General features: G+C 45.0%; 1 protein-coding gene across 1 annotated transcript in view; it reads left to right on the top strand.

The window, feature by feature from the left end:
• The first annotated feature begins 334 nt into the window (after positions 1–334).
• The window catches only part of Loxl2 (lysyl oxidase like 2), an 80,164-nt gene continuing 55,260 nt past the window's right edge, over positions 335–25,238 (top strand). The window contains exons 1-2 of the mRNA XM_005355453.3: positions 335–402; positions 23,173–23,582. Of these exons, the coding sequence (XP_005355510.1) occupies positions 23,219–23,582 (364 nt within the window). The 5' untranslated portion in view covers positions 335–402; positions 23,173–23,218. The remainder of the gene's footprint in view (positions 403–23,172; positions 23,583–25,238) is intronic.

Genomic DNA, 25,238 nt, shown 5'->3' with positions numbered 1-25,238 from the left:
AGTGCGAAGCTGAGATGCTAGAGGATGCGGAATCTTCAGGAGAAAACTGCGCTTTCTGGAACGCGCGGTCCCCAGAGCAGCCAGCTCCAACCCGCGCCGACCTACCCTCCCCATTCCCACAGCCACAACCCCTCCTTCCCGGGATAAGCCGAGGAAGTTCAACAAAGGGTGGAGGCCGGGCTAAATTGGAGGCCGCCTTCGGGGCGAGCTGGGGTCGGGGGAGGGGTTTGCGGAGAGTTTCTCTTTAAAAGCTCGCGGCGGGCAAAATCCTGCCCAGAACTGTAGCCCGCTCCTGCCCACACTTCGCCTTACTTCTCGGAGGGGTCCTCGGCGATCGGCGTGGAGAGGGGCTACAACAGAGAGCCCAGTCCCAGCCTGACCACCACAGAGCCCTGCTGCCAAGTAAGAGAGCTATCTTTCACCCTCTTTCTGTCGCTGTTCCCAGGCTAAGGCGAGCACGCAGGCTCCATCCCCTCTCTTCCTCCTCCCTTGGGCCAGCTCCCGCCAGGAATGCAGGAGGACGTGCGGGCTGACAGGTCCCCCTACCCCCACCCCAAGTCAGCAGCCTCGCCCAGTCCCACCTTAGGAGGGTCCCGGGAGGCAGTCGATTTACCCCAGGAGCTGGATGCTTGGCTCCTGGGAACCCTGGGCGCTCCCGGACAGAGCGTGGAGCCTTGGGGTGCACACTGGAAGTCTTGGAGGGTACAGAGTGGGGAAGGGGCATCTGGAAGCTGGGCCAGTGGCCACAGTTCTGGCTTTGAGATACGGAGCTTGTGGTGGGGAGGGGGCAGGGAAGATACTAAAGTTTGACTGTTACTTTGGTTTTGGGCATCTTGGGACCTAGTGCCCAGCAATTGTAGAGCGCACAGCTTGCAACTGGATTCTTTACCCAGCCTACCAGAAAGACTCTAACGAGAGAGCCTGATCTTCGTGAACAGAGTAGGAGAAAGGTCCCCGCGCCAAATTTTCATTCCCAAGTCTTCCTGGGAACCTCTACCACCGTTATCCCGGAGAGACTGAGCAGTAGGAAAAACCCCCGCACCACAAACACGCAGATCTATTTTTGGTACCTCTGTCCTACCCGAATTCCCTACTGGTGTCGTCGCTCTCCCCCTTCCGCAAGTCTTGGAGCCCTAGGGTGTAGTGACCAGACTAAAGTGACTCTATTCAGCCCCGAGAGAAATAATGGAACGAAACATTCCTTTCTCCCCATCCCTCCCTGTCCTGCTGCGACAAAGAATACTAAGAACCTCCCAACCAACTAACCACCAGCCAACCAATCACAACCAAACGGAATGTATGGTGGAGGGGTGCAGCTGCCTGGAGGGGAACTGAGTGACCTAAAGTGGTTAGGAAACCTCAGGTTCCGATGAGAGGTGCGCGCCATGCCAGACACACCCAGATTTTAATCTCCCAAGTCCTTGGTGTTGAAGAGACGCTAAAATCAGCTCAGTGGATACTCCCCCACCCCCCAAACACATCCAAGTGCTGAAGTTCAGAAGTTCTGGTTTAGTGTTGAGGACTTGAGCCTCCATCTCTTAAGCTGGAGCCCTGTCTTACATCACCACATTCTGTGGGTAAGCCCATTTGTCATCTTGGGAGAATCAGTAAGGCATGGTGACTTGTGTACTTAATTGGCCAGGGACTGGCTTGAGGGAGGGTGCCTCCATTTCCTGGGTCTCTTCATACATAAGACCTTGATTCACTGGACTGATCTTCCCTAGGAGAGTTATAACTTCTACTTCTTTCTAGTCTTTACTTTTCCACTATCCTACCCTTTAGTCCTTGGGACATCTGTTAAACCCATGACAAAATGTGTGAAGCCCCGGAGTCCCTGATGGACTCCTGGCTGTCCCTAAGGAAACTGGGTCTCAGTGGCCTGTGTTTGTATTTTTTTATTCCCTGTAACCTTTGTGTTCAAGAATAAAATCACTTATACATTCAGTGGCAACACAGAGAATAAAATACAGCTCTAAGGATGAGGCCCTCATGAGAGCCTGACAGCTTGAAGCTTCCCTGAATATTCTAGGATACTTCCATTTATTTCTCTTCTTCCCAGCTCGGAGCCTCTCCTGGTATCTTTCCTAACCCTCTGACCCCTGGATGACTAGTTGGAAAGAGCTTTGTGAGGGAAGTGGATTTTCTGGGCTGTGGATGTGATCCTCAGAAAGTTGATGGATGTCTAGAAAATTCTACATTGTTTATTTAAGTTCTTTCATGCTGAAGGAGTTCGGATATGCCCTTGAGAGAATTACGACTAATTATGTTCTTCTCGTTAGTTCCAACATTTTGTCCCAGTTACATTATGTCCCTTTTTTCTTTTCTCAGTTTTTAAAAGTAAATCTTGACATCATATGATTTTATCCATGTATGTCCATAGATCAGCACAATCCTGGAAACGTTAGATCACTGTGACTATTATTACTCTCAAGAAAGTGAACAAAGGGTCTTTCCTACCATCTATGACCCAGTCTATGTTAGATTTCCCCCCCAGCTTTCTCCTAATGTCTATCTGGAGTTGAACTGTATCCTCTTGCTTTGTATGATGGGCTGTACTCCTATTGTATGGTACAGCTTTCTAGTTACTTTCCATCTACTCTCTACAAAGTCCCACTAAAGATGTACGGTAGTGTTTGATTCATTTTACCCCTAAGGAAACTTGCAGACATTGTCTTTGCAATGTAGCTGGTTGCTGGGCAATGCCTTGGATAAAACTGAACAGTCGTCGAGAATATCAGCATGGTGTGCCAGAAGCTCCCTGAGGAAGACCCCTTGGCCCCTGGAGTTTATCACTTTTTGTCAAAAGTCCCTTTGGAATCATTTGGGAATTGACCTTTTGGAGCTTGAGGTGATGAGCTACCAAGGGAGGAAGCATGAATTTGCTGCAGGAAAGCAGTGTTCTTCTCCAGGCTGAAGACACATGCCTCGTTCAGCCCGGCAGCGCCCTCCTTACCCTCTCTGGCTTCTTGGTCTAAAAGTAGAATGAAGGAAATGACCGTATCTGGTTTCTAGAAAAATCAAAGGCATCAGAGGAGAATTTGGGAGAGGACAATCACTGGTTTTTGAGTTTGAGCATCACATGGGTATTTTGAGTGCTGGCATCTTTCATACTAATGTCCCTAACTCCTATGACAGAAAAAGGAAGAGGACTCTGCCTCCCCACTAGAGTCTCCAGTTTCAAGACATCTTAGTTTATTTTGCTTTTGTCTAATGAGGGTTGGTAACACCAGAGTGTTTTGGTATTTGGGTTTTATTACTTATGTTTATTTGCTTCTTAAAAGCAGGGTTAAGTCTTTGTACATCTTATTACTATAGGCTGGGATTCTCCTTGCTCAGCAAGCAGTGTGGGAAGAAAGAACTTCTCATTTCGGGCATTCTGCATCCCTACCACCAGCATGACTCTTTGAAAAGGCATCCAATAGTCTTAGCACTCTTATCCCAGCCAATTGCCTATAGATGAGCACATGTGTTCAGGGATTCTCAGTTCTGTGCTGTTGACCTGTGTCTCTCTTTAATCCCCACATCTTGACTGCTAGTGTGTTTGAAACTAGAGAGTGTGCATGTGTCTTTAACTGTTTTTTATTTGGAGTTGTCTCGACGATTATGGATCTCTTGCAACTCCATATGTGTTCTAGAATTGGCTAACTCGTCAATGTCCACAAAGAAGTCAGCTAAGATCAGCACTGATTCAGATGTGTAGGTCAACAAGGGGAGTAGGCTCAATTTTAAAAAGTAAGCCTTCCAGTCCATGAGCACGGATGTTCTGCCATTTATTGAGATGCTCTTACACGTCTTTCAACAGTGTCTTCTATTTTCAGGGCATAACGTCTGTGCTTCTTTTGTTGAATTTATTTCTAGAATTTTATTCCTTTGGATGCTGCTGTAACGGATTTCTTCTCCATTTTATTTTTAGTTTGCTCATGAAAAGCAGGTAGAAGGGGCTGGAGAGAAGACTCAGCAGTTAAGACCTTGTTGTGTGCTTGTAGAGAACAAGAATTTGGTTCCTAATACCCACATGGTTCACAGTTGCATATAACACTACCTCCAGGGTACCTGACTCCTTCCTTTGACCTTCACAGTGACTTTGCTCATGTGCACGTACAGACACAGAGACACACAATTAGAAATAAATAAAAATTTAAAGAAAGTATAAACAAATAACGTTGTTTTGGATGTTGATCTTGCATGACCTTGATGAACTCATTCATGGATTCCAGTTTTTAGTAACTTTCTTAGGAATTCAAAAGTATTATATTTTATGTGTGTGTGTGCACGCACATGACACTGTACACATGTAAAAATCAGAGGACAACTTTCAGGTGTCCGTTCTCTTCTTCCACCCTGTGGGTGCTGGGGATTGAAACCAAGGTCACGAACCTTGTGGCCTGCAAGCGCTTTCACCTGCTGAGCCATTTTGCTGACCTGGTTTCTCAGGAGTTTTGAAAATGTGCATAGGTGAGTACATCCTTCCACAGGAGTGTGGTGTTCATGAGATGGAAGATGTGTGGTCTTCTAGGGAATGGCGGGACCAGAGGCGGGTGATTGTGAAAGCAGGTAGGAACAGTTGAATGCAATTCCCTATGGCCAGAGCTCTGGGCAGCAAGCTGGTGCTAGTTTTTATGCTAGACGGTAGAGGCTTGCTAAAGCTGGCACTGGGAGCCTGGCTGTGACTTAAAACAGGAGGACATCAGAATCCAGCTTAGGAGAAGACTTCTGCTTAGCGCTAATGGTGGTAGCTGAGAAAGTCTGTCCTGTTCAGTACAAACGAGAACTTTCCGGACTCTGGGTACACGCCACTACCCTGTAGATGCCATTATCCCGAGTGAGCGCTGGAGTCTTGGTACCAGCTGGCTTCGTGCAGCTGAGCCCAGCCAGCTTCGCTGATGTGGCAGTTGGTGCCTGCTGCTGATGCTCCCTGGGTTCTCTCTCGTAGCAGCCAAGGCTGCTGTGGGCAGCACAATCCCAGGTCTGCGGATTTTTAACCATTTTCAGCACAGTACACTGCTCTAGCGTACCCAGTCACATCCAGGAGAGCCGAAGATGTGGCTGTGGCCTCTGCTGTGAGGCCTGTGATTGTTCCCTCTGGGCTTGGTTGTCATGTAAAGAGCCCAAGACTGAAACAATGGACCGTTGGACCAAGTTGTGCCTCCTAGACCCTGCAGACAAAAGCTTGGTCTGGCAGCTCCTGGAGATGCTCAAAGTGTACAAAGCAGAGTCTGAGTCTCAGGCAGATGGTCAGGCCTTCTCTTAGAGACAGAGCCTTGAGAAGCTGTCGCTTAGGGATGAGTCAATGGGCTGTCCACCTCACCACTTCTGATGGGTCAACTCAGAAAAAAAAATTGACTTGTGTACTCCCCATGCTAGGACACCCACCATCTCCCACCTAACACACTCAGCTCACCCCAGCTCTCTGAGCCCCTCCATAATTGTATGTCCACCTAGACTAACCCTGAGCACTCCACGCTAAGGGATTAGCTCGAAGTCTGCAGTTTCATCCCTGGGGACACCAGGCTTGTTGATTCACAACAAACCCAGATTACTTCCTAAGTTTGTATATCATCCTGGCCCCCAGTCTCCTCTCTCCCTGACTATTTTTTATGAACTTCCATCTCCTTTCAAGAGGCATGGAAAGTCAGACCAGTCTGATTAGTTCCAAGATGAGTTCTAAGATATGGTGTGTCTGCAAGTGTGTGTGTAGGAGGGTAAAACCTGTTTCCCTTGTGGCATGTTAGTGGTTGATAGGAGGCCACACGAATAATAAGACCTCTATAGATCCCATAATCTTGTGAAACCATGTACAAAGTTGGGCATGTTAAGTTAGGAACAGTGATATGCTGACAGAGACAGGTGGATGTCTGGGACTCACTGACCAGCCACTTTAGGCTACTTGAAAAGCAACTACAGGCCAGTGGGAAATTGTATCTCAAAACCCAATATGGATGGAACCTTGAGAAACAACACCCAGGGTTGACGTCTGACCTCAACATATATATATACTAATTTTAAAAATGCAATACAAATGGAATGATACCCCTCCTGGGTTTTGCCCAGATTCCTCCCAATTTGAGATTATATTAGTCATCACCCTTAGAGCATTGGCTATGTATGAGCCAGTCACTACTCTGGATACTTTGGACTTATTATGTCATTCCAAGGACCCTATTACTCTTCTCTATTTGCAGAATCTGAGGCTACTCTTGGGTGCCAACATTCTGTTCTTCTTAGTATTGTCTTGTGTGCAAGCCATGCATCCCTTTTCCTTGAGTGATGCAGGTTGGCTATTTGAACTCAGTGTGCATCCTTGCCTTGTGAGTTTCTCTATGGCCTTTACATCTGATTGTGAGTTTCCCTGTCCCTTCACTATGGAGGACATACTGGACAGATGAAGTGTGACACTTCATTGTTACATGTGTGTTATACATGTATGCACACACGTGTGCAGGAGTGCTCACCAATGCAGCTGCAATGTGGAAGCCAGAAGTTGACGTTGGAATGCCTTCCTCAATTGCTTCTATGACTTATTTTTTTCAGACAGTGTATTTTACCGAGCCTGTAGTTCACAGTGTCAGCTAGGCTGACTGAGCAGAGGGCCCTGGCTCTTGCCCCAAGTGCCATGGTTACAGACCCAGGCTGCTGTGCCCATGGGCACCGAGGATCTGAATTCTGATTCTCATGCTTGCATAAGAAGCACTTTACCCACGGAGCCATCTCCCTGGCCCCTCCATGTTAGTAGTGGTTGATAGGAGGTTTTTCCTTTTCATCCAGTCTACGAGTTTCCAGTAAGCACATTTGAAAGTGTTTGAAATTGTTCCTTTAGCCTCCCAAGGGAACATCCTGGTCAAAGTTAGAGTTCACCCCAAGCCCGAGGTGGGCTGTGGGGAACCCTGACTAGTCACAACAAATTATGCCAACAAAGCTTTCATTTTGAAGGCTGAAAAATATTCACCTCTGTATAACTACCTTCCCACCACCTCTCCGAGCACCGAGCATTCCATCTGTATGACCAGAAATAGACGGGACTGAGGTGGAATTCAGGGCCAGGCCAGGGGCAAAATGAATCAGGCCTGGACCAGTCTGGTGTCTAAAAGCCTCCATCTGTGTCTGAGGGATTCACAAGGACTTCCCTCATGCTCTGAAGGTACCTCATCTGTCCAAGACAGCCTCCCTCCTGGAAGAGTAGCCAGAAACAGCCCCAGACCACCACTCGGAAATGCAGTCTTGGCCCTGAGCCAAGACCATTCATCACTCCTGTTGGCCTCGGCAGGAATCTCAGTCCAGCGAAGGAGACAGTCCTCACCTCAGGCCCTGATCTAATCTCTAGAGATGTCAAATAACATATTCTGATTGGTGACAGAGTTCAGCTGAAGTCCAACCCTGCTGTTCAGCAGCAGCATGGGCCATGTGCTCTCCTGTGGTGAGCTTGTCTCCCATGATTGTCTAGACCATGTATGGGGGCAGCAGGGGAAGAATGGGGCTCAGGAACACAGACGTGCAGATATGGGCTGGGGAAATGGCTCAGCGATTAAGAGCACTTCCTTCTCTTCCTAAGAAGCCGGGTCCAGTTTCCAGCAACCACCCACATGGAAGCTCACAACTGTCTGTAACTCCAGACAGTTAAAAATAGTAAAACGACTTAATTATTAATTATTCCCTTTATTCATATATAGTACCCTTCTTTTTCTCTTCTGATTAATTTTGTGCCTGCTTTGTCTAGCTTATTTATTTATTTATTTGGTTTCTGCTTTCCATCCTTTGACTCACCTTTTGGGCACCTTCACCAGTGGGGTGTATCTCTTGATGCCTGTATAAAGTTGGATCTGGCCCACATGGTCCCATGCACAGGAAAATGTATCATTCCACTTTCTGGCTTTAGCTCAGCTGCCAGGTCAGTGTATATGGGAAAAAACATGCTGGAAGGGTAGCCTTGGAGTATGGCATGAGCAAGAAATTCTACTTGGATGAAGCTCAGGATAGGGTCCTCAAGACACGTTGCCAAAAGAAAGTCATTAAGAAAGCTATCACATAAACGTAAAAAAGATACCCATCCCAACAGATTAACAGATTAACCTAAAAATAATGCAAGAAAAATGATGCCTTCCAATGTTCACAACCTTTTAGTAACTGATTCCAAAGATTTCAAATAAGATGAAACATGGAACAACGAATTCAAAAGTGCTCAGTGCTTTGAGAGATAATGTGATTAGCAGGTTTGTGATGTAAGAAGGCACTGGAGGGTCTGAAGTAGACATTTGACCATATGCATAGTCAAGACAGAGGAAATAAAGAGAGAACAAGATAGAAAGTCAGGAATGAGAAACTAAAAAAAAAAATCAGAAAAATCAGTTGATGTCTTTAGAGACAGACTAGATCAGATAGAAGAAAAAATAACACACTTGAAGACAAGACTTTAAATAAGTTAGTAACAGATGGAAAGAAAGAAAAATGAGAGACCATGTGAGAGATTTGGGGGTACCCTTAAAAGATCAAATATTTGGCTTGCTGGCATGCCTGAAGAAGAGTTACAGGCTGAGGGCATAGAAAACCCATCCAATAAAAATAAAAGCAGAACAATTTCCAAATCTTGGTGAAAACTTAAGCACCTAAGTACAGGAAACATTCAAACCCCTGATACTTCGCTGTGACAAATTATAATAAAGTTGTCAAAAGGACAGAACAAAGGAAGACTTTTTATACTCAGCAGTATATTCAGCAGAAATGCCAAGTAACAAGAGAAAGGCATACTTCCTAGATCAACAGTTTCTCAGAATACCAAGAAGGCATGTGATGAGCTATTTAGGCACTGAAAGAAAATGACTACCAAGACTATTATACCCAGCAAGGCTGTCCATCACAGTCAAGGGAGAGGTAAGGATCTTTTATGACAAGGCTAAGTTAAAGGCATTCATAACTAGTAGACCACAATTATAGAATATGGTAGAAAGAATTCTATACCAAGAAGAGAGAAATATGATAAACTCCATCATTAGAAAATATGTATAAATTTTTCGGGTCCTCTTTTTTGTCTAGGTTGTCTGGGGTTGTGGACTGTAGGTTGGATTTTCTTTACTTAATGTCTAGAAGTCACTTATGAGTGAGTACATATTATTATATTTGTTTTTATGAGCCTGGGTTATCTCACTCAGTATGTTTTTTTTTCTAGATCTATCCATTTGCCTGCAGATTTCAAGATGTTATTATTTTTTTCTGCTGAGTAGTACTCCATTGTGTAAATGTACCACATTTTCTTTATCCATTCTTCAGTTGAGGGGCATCTAGGTTGTTTCCAGGTTCTTGCTATTACAAATAATGCTGCTGTGAACATAGTTGAACACATGTCCTTATGGTATGATTGAAAACCCTTTGGGTATATACCCAATAGTGGTATTGCCGTGTCTTGAGGTAGATTGTTTCCTAATTTTCTGAGAAATCACCATACTGATTTCTAAAATGTCTGTACAATTTTGTGCTCCTACCAGCAATGGAAAAACATCCCCTGTACCCCACATCCTTTAAAGAGAGACATACTTGAATCTATATAGGAAGGAGCAAAAGACAAAATCTTCTGAGTAAATTGGGAGCATGAGCGTAATGGGGGAGAGTAGAAGGGGAGGGGCAGGAAGGGATGGGAGCAGAGAAAAATGTATATCTCAATTTTTAAAAAATGGCCAAAAGAAGGGGGAGGGTAGTTCGGAAACCACCCATTGTCACAGCTACAGAAGTCTGATCTCTGACTACGGTCACAGCTATAGCTGATAAGCTTTGTATGCTCTACAGTAATTTCTCTTTCTTTTTCTGGAGTAAAGTTTGCTTCTGCTTTAATAGACCAAAAAATTATGTATAAATTCCACTAAAAACACCAAATCTACAAGTGAGAAGTAGAAAAGGCTCAGGCATTACCAATGGAACAAATCCTCAAATCTTTGAAATAAAAGAGAAAGAAATAAGCCAGGCGGTGGTGGCGCACGCCTTTAATCCCAGCACTCGGGAGGCAGAGGTAGGTGAATCTCTGTGAGTTCGAGGCCAGCCTGGTCTACAAGAGCTAGTTCCAGGACAGGCTCCAAAGCTACAGAGAAACCCTGTCTCGAAAAACCAAAAAAAAAAAAAAAAAAAAAAAAAAAAAAAAAAAAAAAAAAAAAAAAAAGAGAAAGAAATAAACAAAATAGACCAAAACTACTAAGAAAAATGTCAACAAAATGTGAGGATCAAGTGTGTAGGTGGATGTGTGTCTCACTCGCAGCCCTGGATGTAAATAGCCTTAATTCTCTAATTAAACACAGGCTGGCTGATTTAAAAAGAAGACCCCAAAAAATCATATCCATAATAAATATCCTTAGCCTATGAGGACACAGACAGAATGGAAAGATAAAATGACAATTCAAGCAAATAGATTCCAAAAGCATGAGTAGATTAAATAAACAGACATAGGAACAGAATAGCTTAGACAAAGAGGGCTCCTATGTCTTGACCAAAGGAACCATTTGTCACGAAAAATATAGCAATAAGTTTATATGCACCAAGCATTGGAGCACTTAGTCTTTTCAAAACAAATATTACTAGACATATAAATGAGAGTGAGACTGCCCTTGTAGTCCAGCACCTCGCGTCAGGGGGCTTAGTGGACATTATATTCCCAAATAGATTAAATGTAATGTAGGAATATCCTTAACTGCTTAATTGCAAGCCAGTGAGAAAATACTGGGGACAAAATGTATCACTTTCTGGTAAGCAACAGTATTTTTGACTCTGCCAGACAGCTACCCCAGTCCTTAGTCATGTTGCTCACAGCCCTCTGGTGTTGACCTTTTCCTGAGCTCCACCGGATGAGTCATTAAGAGCCTCTGGTGCAAAGTTCCCAGATGTCACTCAAGTTATAGTCAGTAGGATATTCTTCAAAGAAGGACGTATGGGACAGTCCCACCCCCCCACCTGCTCCAGCCTGCACAACCTCAGGATGTGTGGACCGAGCTGCGGAGTCTCTGCAATCATCTGCTGTGGCCCGCTGACACAGTTGGCGAACACCCTCTGCTCACAGTTCAGAGATTCCAGAATTTCCACCATGTCTATGATGCAACTTCTCTGCTGTGGAGTGTTCTGAGACTCTGGCTATGAAGAGACACCTCAGGATTCAGAGGGATGCTGAGAATAGTGTTTCTGTTGTCTGGCCACTCGCCCTGTATTCGTCCAGTAGTAGTGTAGAGATGAGGCTCCCTCCCCCACCTCTCTCTTCTTTGTCTCTCTTCCCTCTCCCTTCTCTCCCACCCCATGGTATATGTTGTGCTACAAAATGCCCACACATATTGATGATGAGATCAGCGGAAGATGTTGGATGTCTCCTTCTATTGCTTTGTTCTTTGGAGACAGAGTCTGTAGCTGAACTTGAAGTCTTCTGTCTAGGCTAGGCTGGTTGGTCAGCGGGGATCCAGGATCCACCCATCACCATATCTAATTCTTGGGTTACAATCACACATGGCCATGCCCAGCTTTTATGTGGCTACTTGGGACAGGAACTCAACTCCTCTTGCTTTCACAGCAAGCACTATTGTTATTGTTTTTTATTGAGCTATACGTTTTTCCCCACTCCCCTTCCTTCCTCCCCTCTCCCCTCCCACCCTCCCCACTGCTCCCCACTGCTCCCCACTCTCCCAGTTTCCTCAGAAGATCTTGTCTTTTTCTCTTTCCAGGTGGGTCCATATATGTCTCTCTCAGGGTTTTCTTTATTGTCTAGGCTCTCTGGGGTTGTGGACTGGTTATCCTTTGCTTTATGTCTAATATCTGCTTATGAGTGAGTACATATTATATTTGTCTTTCTGGATCTGGGTTACCTCACTCAGTATGATTTTTTTTCTAGTTCCACCCATTTGCCTGCAAATTTTAAGATATCATTATTTTTTGCAGTTGAGTAGTACTACATTGTGTAAATGTACCGCATTTTCCTTATTTATTCTTCAGTTGAGGGGCATCTAGGGTGTTTATAGATTTTGGCTATTACAAACAATGCTGCTATGAACATAGTTGAGTACATGTCCTTATGGCATGATTGAGTATCCTTTGGGTATATGTCCAAGCATGGTATTGCTGGGTCTTGAGGTAGATTGACTTTTAATTTTCTGAGAAACCATACTGATTTCCAAAGTAGCTGTACAAGTTTACACTTCTACCAACAGTAGAGGAGTGTTCCCCTTACTCCACATCCTCTCCAGCATAAGCTGTCATCAGTGTTTTTGATCTTGGCCATTCTGACAGGTATAAAATGGTATCTCAGAGTTGTTTTGAATTGCGTTTCTCTGATGGCTAAGAAAGTTGAACATTTTCTTAAGTGTCTTTGACCATTTGAGAGTCTTCTGTTGAGAGCTCTCTGTTTAGGTCTGTACCCCATTTTTTTTTATTGGATTGATTGTTTGTTCTTTTGATGACTAGTTTCTTGAGTTCTTTGTGTATTTTGGAGATCAGTCCTCTGTCAAATGTGGGGTTGATGAAGATCTTTTTCCATTCTGTAGGTTGCCGTTTTGTCTCGTTGACTATGTCCTTTTCTTTACAGAAGCTTCTCAGTTTCAGGAGGTCCCATTAATTAATTGTTTCGTTTAGTGTCTGTGCTACTTAGGGGTTATATTTAGGAAGTGGTCTCCTGTGCCAATGTGTTCAAGGGTACTTCCCACTTTCTCTTTCATGAGGTTCATGTGGTTGGTTTTATGTTGAGGTCTTTGATCCATTTGGACTTGAGTATTGTGCATGGCGCTAGATATGGATCTATTTTCATTCTTCTACATGTTGATATCCATTTATGCAAGCACCACTTGTATAATATGCTTTCTTTTTACCATTTTACATTTTTAGCTTCTTTGTCAAAAATCAGGTGTTTGAAGGTGTGTGAATTAATATTTGAGTCTTTGATTTGATTCTCTTGGCACTACTGTTTGTTTTTATGCTGATACCAAGTTGTTTTCAGTACTGTAGCTCTGTAGTAGAGTTTGAAGTCAGGGATGATGATGCCTCTAGAAATTCCCTTATTGTACAGAATTGGTTTTGCTATCCTGAGTTTTTTGGTTATCCAAATGAAGTTTAATATTGTTCTTTCAAGGTCTATGAAGAATTTTACTAGAATTTTGATGGGTATTACATTGAATCTGTAGATTGCTTTTGGTAAGATTGCCATTTTTACTGTGCTAATCCTTCCTGTCTAAGAGCATGGAATATCTTTCCATTTTCTGATGTCTTCTTCGATTTCTTTCTTCAAAGATTTAAAGTTCTTGTCATACAGGCCCTTCACTTGTTTGGTTAGAGTTGCCCCAAGATATTTTATATTATTTGTGTCTATTGTAAAGGATGATGTTTCTCTAATTTCTTTTTCTGCCTGCATATCATCTGTATATAGGAGGGCTACTGATTTTTTTTTTTTTTGGTTAATCTTGTATCCTGCTACATTACTGAAGGTGTTTATCAGCTGTAGGACACAGAAAGCACTTTTAGCGCCTGTACCATCTCCCTAGCTCTTCTTCTTTTAATTAATTTTTTATTTTAGTTTCTCTTTTTCTTTCTCCCTCTTTTTCTCTTTCTCTTTCCCTTTCTCTCTGTCTGTCTGTCTGTCTGTCTGTCTGTCTGTCTGTCTGTCTCTGTCTCTGTCTCTGTCTCTGTCTCTGTCTCTCTCTCTCTCTCTCTCTCTCTCTCTGTGTGTGCATGTGTGTGTGTGTATATGTTTGTGTGTACCTTCAGAGGCCAGAAGAGGACATCAAATCCATTGGAACTGAGTTACACATGGTTATGAGCCACCTGATGTGGGTGCTAGGAATTGAACTTGGGTCTTCAGCAAGAGCAGCAAGTGCTCTTAACTGCCCAGCCACCCCTTAAGTCCTTTCCTGACCTCCTCTGGTGGGAACTGATGGAGCAGGTCTGAAGAAGACAGAGGTGCCCCCATCCTTCCAGATGGCTCCATATATCTGGAGTAGTGGATGGGGAATTTGCCATGTTGGTTTATGTTCAAGTGTCAGAAAAGGCAAGAAACAATCACTTCCGTTTGGAGTAAAGAGAAGCCTAGATTCATGGGGTCCCCATAGCCCCACTACTTTGGGTGTCTGGTCTTCTGGGATGCCTGGAACATCACCCTCTTGTGGGTTGGTTGGATTCCAGCTTAGAGATGAATCATACAAAGCAAAGCGAAAACGGGAAAGGGGGAAAAAGGCACAAAGATAGCTCCAAAGAAAGAGTCTGGGTAGCCAAAGCAATGCCAACTAAAGCAAAATATTATGTTTGCATATCAGTTCAGGGAAACCTCCGTACTGCTGACCACACTGGAAACTCACCGAATCCTTAGTGTATTTTGCAGAAGTGTTGGCTTTTTTATAGACTTTTCTGCCTCCCTAGTTTATTTTTAGGAATGCATCCCAAGGTTGTGTAACATTTTAGCAATATGGGTTTTCATTTCAACAATGTATACAGTGGCAGAGAGATTTAGAAGCAGAATTATAGTCTTTCTGTATGACTCAATGCTCTATAATTGTAATTTTGTGTCACTCTGGAAAAATACTAGAGAAAATCAACTTTACTTTTATTTTATGTACATTGGTATTTTGCCATGGTGTTGGGTCCCCTGGAATTACAGACAGTTTTGAGTTGCTGCGTGGGTGCTGGAAATTGAACCCCAATCAGTGCTCTTAACCACTGAGCCATCTTTCTAGCCATGAAAAACAACTTTAGAGAAGAAAGATTTGTTTTGGTTCACGGTTTCAGAGGCATCAGTTAATCATGGTGATGAGGGTATGGCAGAGAAGACCATCATACATTGTGGCCAGGAAGCAGGTAGTACCTGTCCTTCATCCAGGGGACAGCCTACCAACTGGTGCCACTCATCTCCCCCACTTAAAGTCATCTTTTCTGTACACCCCCACATACACACATGCAAAAGTGATCTTTACTAAATTCTTAGGTGCCTCTCAATCCAGTCCAGTTCACCATCAAGATTAATCATCATAATAAATAATAACTATATAACAGAAAAATTAACTATAATGTCTGCTATATACTATTCAATTAAAAGACAGAGTTTTGTGTTTGTGTGTGTGTATTTTTGAGACAAGGTTTCTCTATGTAGCCTTGGCTATCATAGAACTCTAGATAGACCACTCCCTGCCTTAAAAAGCACTTTTCAAGCTGGGCATGGTGGCGCACACCTTATCTCAGCACTTGGGAAATAAAACCAAGTGGGTCTCTATAAAATCAAGATCAGCCTGGTCTACATAGAGGGTGAGAGACAGAGAGAGAGAGAGACAGAGACAGAGAGACAGAGAGAAATCTCATTTTCCAAGGCAATATGTAGGAAAGGATTCCCATTGGTTTTCAGTCCCCAGTGCTGGGATTGAACCCAGTGACTTGCACATGCCAGGCAAACGCTCTACCACTGGGCTATGTCCCCAACCCTTGGCTTTTTGACACAGCGTTTCACTATATACCTCTGCTTGGTCTTGGACTTGTTATGCAGCCCAGTGTTTTTCAGACTCATGGTATTCCTTCTCCTTCCTCTAGTATGGGGGCTATAGGCATGCTCAGTGATTCAAATTTTTCCAAGGCAATAGATACAGAGGAAAGACGGAAGAGCGAGCATTGCAGATTTGATGGCGATGGACCCAACAGCTGTATTACTTATTTTCTTTTCCTTTCACCAGTTGTCATTTGCTCAGATCTTTATCATCAATATGAATAACTGTCCCAACAGAGAGGGAAAAGCGCATTAAGATTATTTTTAAGAGGAAAGAAAAGTAGCCGAATTGGACATATAAAGGTGGAGCCGAAGAAGTGAAGGAGCAGAGAGCCCTCTTTCTAGGGAAGATGTGGCACTGCACAGGGACACACCCATGAAGTCTGGGGAACCGGGTGTAGCTGTCTATAGACACCCAAAGCCAGAAATTAAGAGTTTTCTTTTTTAAATTACAAGATCACATTTCCCCCCATCTCTTTTTGGAACAAGATTAGAGGATCTGAAACCCTTGGGGTGGGGACAAGGGCCACAGAGCAAAGGGCAGGGCATAGCTTTGGCCACCTGGTCACACACATTTGGATCCCTGCCTTCTACTTCCCACCAGGACAGCCTAACTTACTGAGCCTCTGTCCCTTGATTTCCTCCTTGGGATAAAGCCATCGTTGATGACTTCACACCAGGGCCTGTCTGACCTGCAGCCCACAGGCCGCATGCATCCCATGAGAGCTATGAGCAGCCCAGACTGTTTGGAGATGTCAGTATCAAAAGGTTGGACAGCCCTGCCTAGAGAGTGCCAGCTCGCCTTCAGATGAAGACGACCCTCAGTGGGTGTGCAAAGCCAGAGATAGCACAGATTCCTACATAGATCACGCTCTCTTCCCCTTTAGATGTATTCTAATGATGAAATTCAATTTGTAAATTAAGCCTGGTGTCTTAGGGTTTCTGTTGCTGTGAAGAGACACCGTGACCACGGCAACTCTTCTAAAGAAAACATTTATTTCAGGTGGCTTACTTACCATTTTAGTCCATTATCATCATGGCGGCATGTGGGCAGACATGGTGTTGGCTACATCTTGGTCAGAAGGCAACAGGAAGTGGACTGTGAGCCCTATGGCTTGCAGGCAACAGGAAGTGGACTCTTAGGTGTCATACTGAGTGAAGCTTGAGCAAAGGAGACCTCAAAGTCTGCCCCCAGTGACACACTTCCTACATCAAGGCCACACCTACTTCAACGAGGCCACACTTCCCAATAGTGCCACTCCCTTGTGAGCTCATGGGGGCCAATTCCAGTCAAACTACCACACCTGGTAAGAGATTCACAGCATATAATGAAATAAAACGTTAACAGTACGCTGAAATACAACTTCAATGGATCCTCTGCTTTTCTCTTTGTGCTGCTTGGTTTTGGCCAACTTGACACAAGCTAGACTCATCTGGAATGAGGGAATCTATCGAGGAATCACCTCCGTATGATTGCCCTGTGGCATGTCTGTAGGGCATTTTCCTGATTAGTGACTGCTGTAGCTGGGGCCCAGCTCACTGTGGGCGGTCCCACCCCTGGGCTGGCGGTCCTGGGACAGACTGAGCAAGCTATGAGAAGCAAGCCAGTAAGCAGCACCCCTCCACGGCTTCAGCTTTGACTCCTGCCTCAGTGATGACCTGGAAGGTGTAAGCCAAATAAAACTTTTTCTCCCCAAGTTGCTTTTGGTCACAGCCATAGAAAGAAACCTAACCTAGGACACTCTTTCTCCAAGCGTCTTACCATGCTGGTGTTCACGGTTCTGGTTCAACTTTTTTCCGTCTTCACATTTTGGGAAAGAGTTTTAGCACTCCAGCTTGTGAGTCTTCTCTTTACTGAGAAAACACTTTGTGGCTTTTGTTTTTTCCTATCTGAGCGTTTGGCCTCTGTGCTCTTGTGCTTTGAGGCCATCGGTACTAAAACAATGGTTACCTGAACACATGCGAGGGGTCCCATATCAGAGCACGATGAGACAAGCTGCTGACTGATTCATGAATGGGTGGGTGGTATAGACGGCCAAGATACAAGGTAAGGTGTATCAAGAGCTGATTGTCATCCTGGATGGAGGGGGCGTGGCATAGGTCAGCATGAGATTGCATCCCATTACTTGAGATAACTGCAGAATTTAAAACGAATGAGTTGTTTATTCTTAGAATTTTCCACTTACAGTCTTCCCATGAAACTGAGGATGGGTGGCTGAAATTATGAATGAGGAGATAACTCCTATATTGAGAGAAACATAGGAGTCATTGTGTGTGTGTGTGTGTGTGTGTGTGTGTGTGTGTGTATTGCGTGTGTGTATGTGTTTTAATGCAGTAACTACAAATCACTCAACTTGACCTTTGTCAGGTCACTGACTTTCTTAATTTTCAAAAAAAAAAGAGAAAGCACAGCGAGCTGGGTATAGGGATTTATGCCAGTGTTCAGAAGGTGGTGGTAAGAGGGCTTCTAGTTCTAGGCCAGCCTGGGCTACACAGAGCCATCTCAGAAAACCAAACAGGAAGAGTCAAAGACAAAAACAAGACAAGACAAAGCAAAACTCCAGAATTCGGAGTCAGGTCACCTAGGCTCACAGAGTTCAGCCCTTGGACATTCACCGATGTCCTAGGGGCACAATTAGGCTGTCAGAGTCACGTCTGTCATAGCCTAGGACAGTTCTGTTCACTCAGAGCCCGGCCTCACCTGAGAAGGATGTCTGAGAGTTAGCCCAACAAGCAAATGCATATGGTCTCAGGCACTGGAAGGAGATGAATAGTATGTCATTGTCATAATGGTTGGGGATTCTCTAGCTTCATGGTTAGAAGTGTCTGCCCAAGGATTTGTTCCCTCAGAGGTGAGGCCTTGGGGAAACCAGAATTAGACTAAATCATCCCAGTAGGGACCCTGTTTGAATCCTGGTGACTTTGTAAGAAGAAGGCACGCAGCAACAAGAGACACGTGTATGCTCATGTCCTTGGCCATATGAGGTGCCAGGATAGCCTTTGAACTTTGATAGTGGAAGGTCACTGCAAGGTGACCTTGATTTGAGCCGACAGAGGCAGCATCTAAAACAACCACCCCCCCTCCACACACACCTTATGTTTCTGTTTTCGTTGTTTGCTTGTTTTGAGAGTGTCTTATACAGCCCAGGCTAGCCCCTAGCTTACTGTGTAGTTTAGGATGGTCTTGAACTCGAAATTCTCTTATCTTTATTTCCCACGTGCAGAGACTACAGGTATTGCTGAGGATTGAATCCCAGGCTTTGTGCTTGCTATGAAGTGCTCTACCAGTATCTCTAGCTTCGTCAGAATTTACCAAGACCACAGTCTGTGTTTTTAGAAACAAAACCAACAAATGCTCATTAGGTTTTCAGCCTTGGCACCTGGCTAAATTCTCCTGCGGTCAGACAGTACGCTTTGTGTGCTTTCATTGATTGCATTGAGACTTGGCTGTTGACTCACCTTGGGGTTCATTTAGGCAAGTCTGTGTGTCCTTGAAGGGCATCTGTCCTGTGGAGTTGTTGAGTACAGCTTCCAGGAACTCCGTGAATTGTCATGTGGTTGATCTCCTTGTTTCTGTACTCAGTGCCTGGGCCGTCTGTGAGGAGAGTCTCCGCTGCAGGTAAGGATCGGCCGTGGATCTGATTTCCCCTTCATTCCGTCAGTTTTTATCTCATGCATGCTGAAATGACCCATGCACATCCACACAGTTGTAGCTTCCTGACAGATTGACTCTTTCGTTAGCTTTTCCCTTTGGGCTCTGATAGGGTTTTTTTGTTCTGGAGTCAGTGTTATCTCACTTTGGATCAGCTTTCTTTTGACTGAGCTGAACACTGTGTATCATCTTCTATTTTTTCGTGGTCTTTTGTAAGAATATGTCGTTTGATTATATTGTTCAGTCTGTGTTGGTGACGTTTGTCTTTTAATTGGAGCATCTATTGTGCTTTTATACTGTCTTGCAAAAGCTATTTTTGTTTCCAATCTGTGCCACTATTGGGAAGTAGTGAAACACGCACAGACACAGACACACACATACACACACACACATACACACACACAGTTGTTGCTGTTTTTTTTTTTTATCACCATCATGATGCAACTCTGAGTGCCAAACCCAGGGTCTCACTCCTGAAAGGCAAGTGCCCTAACTCTGAGCTACCTCTCCAGTCCATAGTACAGATATTTGAGGACACAGGACATTGTTATTGTTTTTATACAGTGGGTTTGCATTTAGGTGTGCTCATGTCGTTTCCTATTCCGTCCTTCATTCTTTCCTAAACCTCCACACCATTTCTGGCATTACTTTTCCTTTGGCTTAAAGATCTTCTAGTGCCTCCGTTTTTGTTTGTCTCAGTGTCCCCATTTCATCTTCATTTTTTCCCCAATCCATAGACCGCTGTTGCTGTGCCAGCCCTTGGAAAATGTCATCCTGTTATTCTTATTTTTGCGGAGAGACTGCCTGATGTTCTTCAGATGTAGCATGCCCATCTCCCTCTGGCTATGTGTGAGATTTCCTCCTTTCCTGACTGTCCACAGTCCGTGTGCCCGGAGGTGGTTTCCTCCATGTGTGCACTGCTTGCTCTTCTACTGTGCATCGGTGTGAATAATTCCCCACCGCTGCCCTTCAAATGCTTCCTCTGCACATTCTTTGGGTTTCCAGGCACATCGCTTACACTCCGTGTCCTAATTTGTCTCACCAGTCCCTTCCCATGGCCTCTGATGTCTGTCTTGTCAGTCCTTGAAGGCCACTAAAAATGTCCCTCAGCTCTCCAACCTACTGGGCACTCACTTGGGAAAGGCAGAGACCTATGTAAGCCCATCTCTGTGCACATCCTTTCTCTCTGCATCCTTGGCTCTTTGAGCCCATGTAGCCTAGGTAGCCTTCCAGCATCAAGTTTCACCCAATGACGAGGGTTGGGGTGGGGAGGGTAAAGGTGGGGAGGAACGACACAGAAGGGACAGGATACTCAGGCATTGTTTAAACATCCTAGAATGTTCCCTCACAAACCTGAATGGTTGGACACTAGTCCCTCCATGTGGCCTCCTAATGTGATCAGGAGACTTGTAAACAAGCTGTGGAAGGCCGCTGCGGGTGTGACACAGCATGACATTTTGCATTCAGCGTTGTTCCCAAGCAGAAGGAGCAATGGCCGAGCAGTGATGAAACAAGCTATGATTGCAGGTGTGGTGGCTTGTTCCTGTAATCCCAGCACGTGAAGGCGGAGGCAGGAGGAGCCCTGTGAGTCTGATTCAGCCTGGGCTACAGAGTGAGACCATGTCTCAAACAAAACAAAAAAAGCCAAAACAAACAAAAATCCAATATGACAAAGGCACAAAACAGTCAAGTTGCGGTCATACCCATGTGCTGGGCTGTACCATTTCTGCTCTTTGAGACAAAGGCGACGCAGTGGATTTGTTCCCACCACCACCCCAGCAAACAGGAGGAATGCCGCAGTGCGTTGTGCTGTGATGTTAGTCTGGCTACCGTGTTACCAGGTGATGGGAATTTTCATCTCCAGTATAAACTTATGGGATCATTTTCATAGGCAGGGTCTTTTGTTGAGCAAAACGTCATGTAGTGCGTGTTCTTAGTAGGCTTATTTACTGTTTGTGGTTGTTCGTGGTAAGACTTTTCTAATACAAATGAGTCTACCTATCAGAAACAGATACGTGGCTTCGTGGGAGCCCTCAGGGTTGAGTTTCTGGTCACAAAGCTTGGTGGACAACAGAGCAAAGCACAAGCAACGTTGGTTTTAAAGCAGCCAGAGAGCACCTTCGTTTGTCTAACGGGACCTGGCAAGGTCTCCTTGAGGCATGCGGTCTTTGGAGGGCAGGGTTAGAGGCTCTCTGCTGTAAGTGTCACAAAACATAAGCAGGGTGCAGACTATGGACCCCACTGCAGGAACCCCATCACTCTCTGGGCCTGTTTGAGTGTCATAGGATGAGAATTGCTGAGTCTCTGGCGATAACAGAGGGTGTGTTCTCTTAGCAAACACACAGGGTACCAGCATGCAAAGGGTTGTGTCTCTTCAAGGCACAGCACAGGTGGCTCCGGGTGGCTTCAGCCCAGGGTAAGTTAGCCAGCCCTTCCATGATAGTAACATCCTGAACCGAGGACTGTGCTCTCTCTGCCCCTTTGTGTGTGGCTGAAATGAAGTGTGTTTGCCCCTGCGGTTTCCAGCTGCAATTCCTGGCTTTTCCTTTTGGTTTCCAGCTGCAATTCCTGGCTTTTCCTTTTGGACACTCACATCTCAACCTGCTTCCTCCTTGAGACAGGCCCACAGTCCCTTTCTCATCATCTCCCAGTCTCTGAGTTATCTGAGGACCAAGACACATGAGGTCTCTATACACAACCTCACTCTGGAGTTACACATACATTTCAGCTGGCTGTGATGCCCACGACCTCGAAGATTGTAATTTTTCATTTAAAGGATACTCCTGCTGCAGAGCTTCTGGGGTGCCATTCATTGAGCTCTGAGACGGTTCTGTGGGCTGCATAGTATTATGATCTATGTTCAGTAGATGAGGAAACTGGTGTGCAGAGAAATTCAATGTTTTTGCCCAAGGTCCCACAACTGATCAATATCAGAATGAGGATTCAAACTCAGTTCATCCGTTTCTAGCATGTTCTCTTTCCACTACAGATGTGCCCTCCTTGATGCTGGCTTCCTCAACCCCTCTTCTACTTCAACACAAAGAGCTTAGCCCCTCTTCTATGAGTTAGGAGCAGTCTGGTCTCAAACTCCTGCTGCCCCTATGGAGAGATACTATAAATAGGAAAGAAATTGCCACAGGCCCTTGTAACTTCTCTGAGAGTGCATTCCACTTGCCTACAGACTTTATCCCCCTTCTTTGCTCCATATTTTTCTCTTTTTCTTTTCTTTTTCTCTTTTTCTTTTCTTTCTTCCTTTCTTTTCTTCTTCCTCTTCCTCTTCTTCCTCTCCTCCTCCTCCTCCTCCTTCTCCTCTTCCTCCTTTTCCTTCTTTTTGACAGAGTAGGTTCTTCTGGAACTTGAACTTGCTATGTAGACCAGGCAGGCACCAAACTCACAGAGACGTGACTGCCTCTGCCTTCCAAGTTCTGGGATTAAAGGCATGTGCCACTATGCCCAGCTTGCTCCACCATTTTCAATGGAAGTGACTCAGCAAACACCGAGAGGTCATGGCTAGCCTTTGTTGACAACCGGGGTGCTTCCTTCATTCTTTGTCAGTTCACTTGAACTTTGCTAACTTCTCCATTGGGGAAGGAGAAAGACAGAAAGAAGGGGGGCTGGAGAAATGACTCAGCAGGTAAAGGAGCTTGTGGCCAAGACTGATGACCTAAGTTCAATCCCCAGGACCCACCTGTGAAATAAGAAAATCAGCTCCCACAAGTTGTCCTGTGACCTCCACACCCATACAGTGGTATGCCTGCCCGCATACATACATATATGCATATACATAAAATCGAATAAATTTAAAGAAGAAAAGCAAAGGTTTTCTTTAAATTTAGTTACGAGTATGGATGACAGCATTCCAAAGATGAGGAAGATGGGTGATAGACTATGGGAACTCAGACTGGTGTTGCCAAAACTGAAATGGGTACAGAACTGGGCTGGAATGTAACCCGGAAGAGCTTTGCATGCTAAGCCTGGAAGGTAACGTCACAGAAACCTACAACCTTTATCCTAGACTAATGGCTCTCCCACTCATTTTTATTTGTTCCAGAAAGTTCCTGCTGCCACCCCTGACCTCTTCTCAGCACAGGACAAGGATGGAGATACCTTTTGGCTCCCGCTTCTATGGTTGTTTGGCTATGTTTGTCTTCCTGCCTTCCCTGAGCCTAGCACAGTATGAGAGCTGGCCCTACCAACTCCAGTACCCCGAGTACTTCCAGCAGCCCGCTCCCGAGTACCATCAGCACCAGGTACCCTCCGATGTGGTCAAGATCCAGATCCGCCTGGCGGGCCAGAAGAGGAAGCATAATGAAGGCCGCGTGGAGGTCTATTATGAAGGCCAGTGGGGCACTGTGTGTGATGATGACTTCTCCATCCACGCTGCCCACGTTGTCTGCAGGGAAGTGGGTTATGTGGAAGCCAAGTCCTGGACAGCCAGCTCCTCCTACGGCCCAGGGGAAGGTAAGAGGCTGATGGTGCCGAGGGGATGAGTGTCTGTCACACAGCAAGGCCAGGACACGCCCTGATGAGCCTGCGAAGAAAGATGGAATTGTTATTAAGCCTGGCTTTCCAAGAGTTTCCTATCTGCCCTGCAGGCTGTGTCTTGCTGGAAGGCTGATGGGTGGCCCCTCCAGGGAATGAGGGAGGGATCAAACATCAGAAACTCTCCAGGCTCTTCCTGCTTTGAGCAGGAAATGTCTCAGGTGAGACAAGATGGTTGGTGGCCTCGGTCAGTAGGTGAAATGAGCCTGCGCCCATCTTACTAAGCCACACTCTAAGGGTTGTAGTGTCTTGCCCGCATCCAGATTTTTCCTTCCAAGTAGGTTCTTTCTCAAAAGAACGCCATAGGCTAGATTTCTACCCACATGAAGATCATCATCATTATTTTATTGTGTCTACATGTGTGTACGTACATGTGTGCGCTTGTGACCTTACACAGGTGTGTGTCTATGGCATCCTGAGGACAACCTCAGGTGTGATGTTATCCTTCTTTTTTTTTTTTCTTTTTTCCTTTTTGAAACAACTTCTCTTGATGGCCTGGAACTCACCAAGTAGGCTAAGCTGTTAGGATTCCCCTGGTTCTGCCTCCCTGCCATTGGGACTACAAATGATCACACTTATCTTCAACATGCTATTTTAACTTTAACATGCTGTTATGGCATTGGTTGTCCTAAGACCAGAGTCACATTGAATTGTTAACCTTGAGTTGGCCTCTTGCTTCCTTCCTTGTTAGAGTCAAATACATTTATCCAGAAGCAACAATAACAAAACAAAATAACGAGGCTGGGGAGATGCTGCAGAATGTGCTACTTTTCTCGGGAGCCTGAGTTTGATTCCCAGCACCCGCACCAGGTGACTCACAATAGCTTACAACTAGCTCCAGGGGGCTCTGAGTCCCCTGAAGGACTCTAAGGGTCCTTGCTGTCCCATGCATGTGCTAACACATAGATAAACACACATATACAGAATTAAATACAATTTCTAAAGCACACAAAAGGGAAGTTATGAGAGTTTTGAGGGAAGGTCGGTCTTCATGACTCAGACTCCTAGCTCAGGGCCATGCTGAGCTAACTGTGTATGTAGCTTTACAATGTGGATGTACTCTGAAAAAGAGTCGCTAGCAATCTCAGCACCATAGAGGATTCTTACAAAAACAACTATGAGGTCCCCAGGCGATAGGGTGGTATCTGAGAACTTCCTGTATACACGTGGTACATCATTAAGCAAAATGTCACATGGCATGTGATCGACATCTGGAAGATGGACTCTTTAACAACTGGTGTGTTCCAGTAGTCAGCATCCCTAGTTAGGAATGCCGGTGTGGGCGAAAGGTATCATTTGCAAATAAGTGTTCTTCTTGGGGCTAGGAGACAGCTCTGTGGGTAAAGAACTTTCTATGCAAGCAAGTAGACCTGAGTTTGGCTATCTAGCACCTCCACAAACACTGGGTATGGTGGCATGTGTAGGGAGCCTCAGTGCTGAGGGTGTGGAGACAGGTGGATTCCTGGAGCTTGCTGGCCAGCTAACCTAGTCAATTGGTGGGCACCAGGTTTAGTGAAAAACTCTATCTCTGGAAGAAGATAACCTGACTTCTCTGGTATCCACATATGCTTATGC

Source organism: Microtus ochrogaster, chromosome 17, assembly GCF_000317375.1.
Source record: "Microtus ochrogaster isolate Prairie Vole_2 chromosome 17, MicOch1.0, whole genome shotgun sequence".
Lineage (NCBI taxonomy): Eukaryota > Metazoa > Chordata > Mammalia > Rodentia > Cricetidae > Microtus > Microtus ochrogaster.
This window is presented reverse-complemented; position numbering and strand designations above follow the sequence as displayed.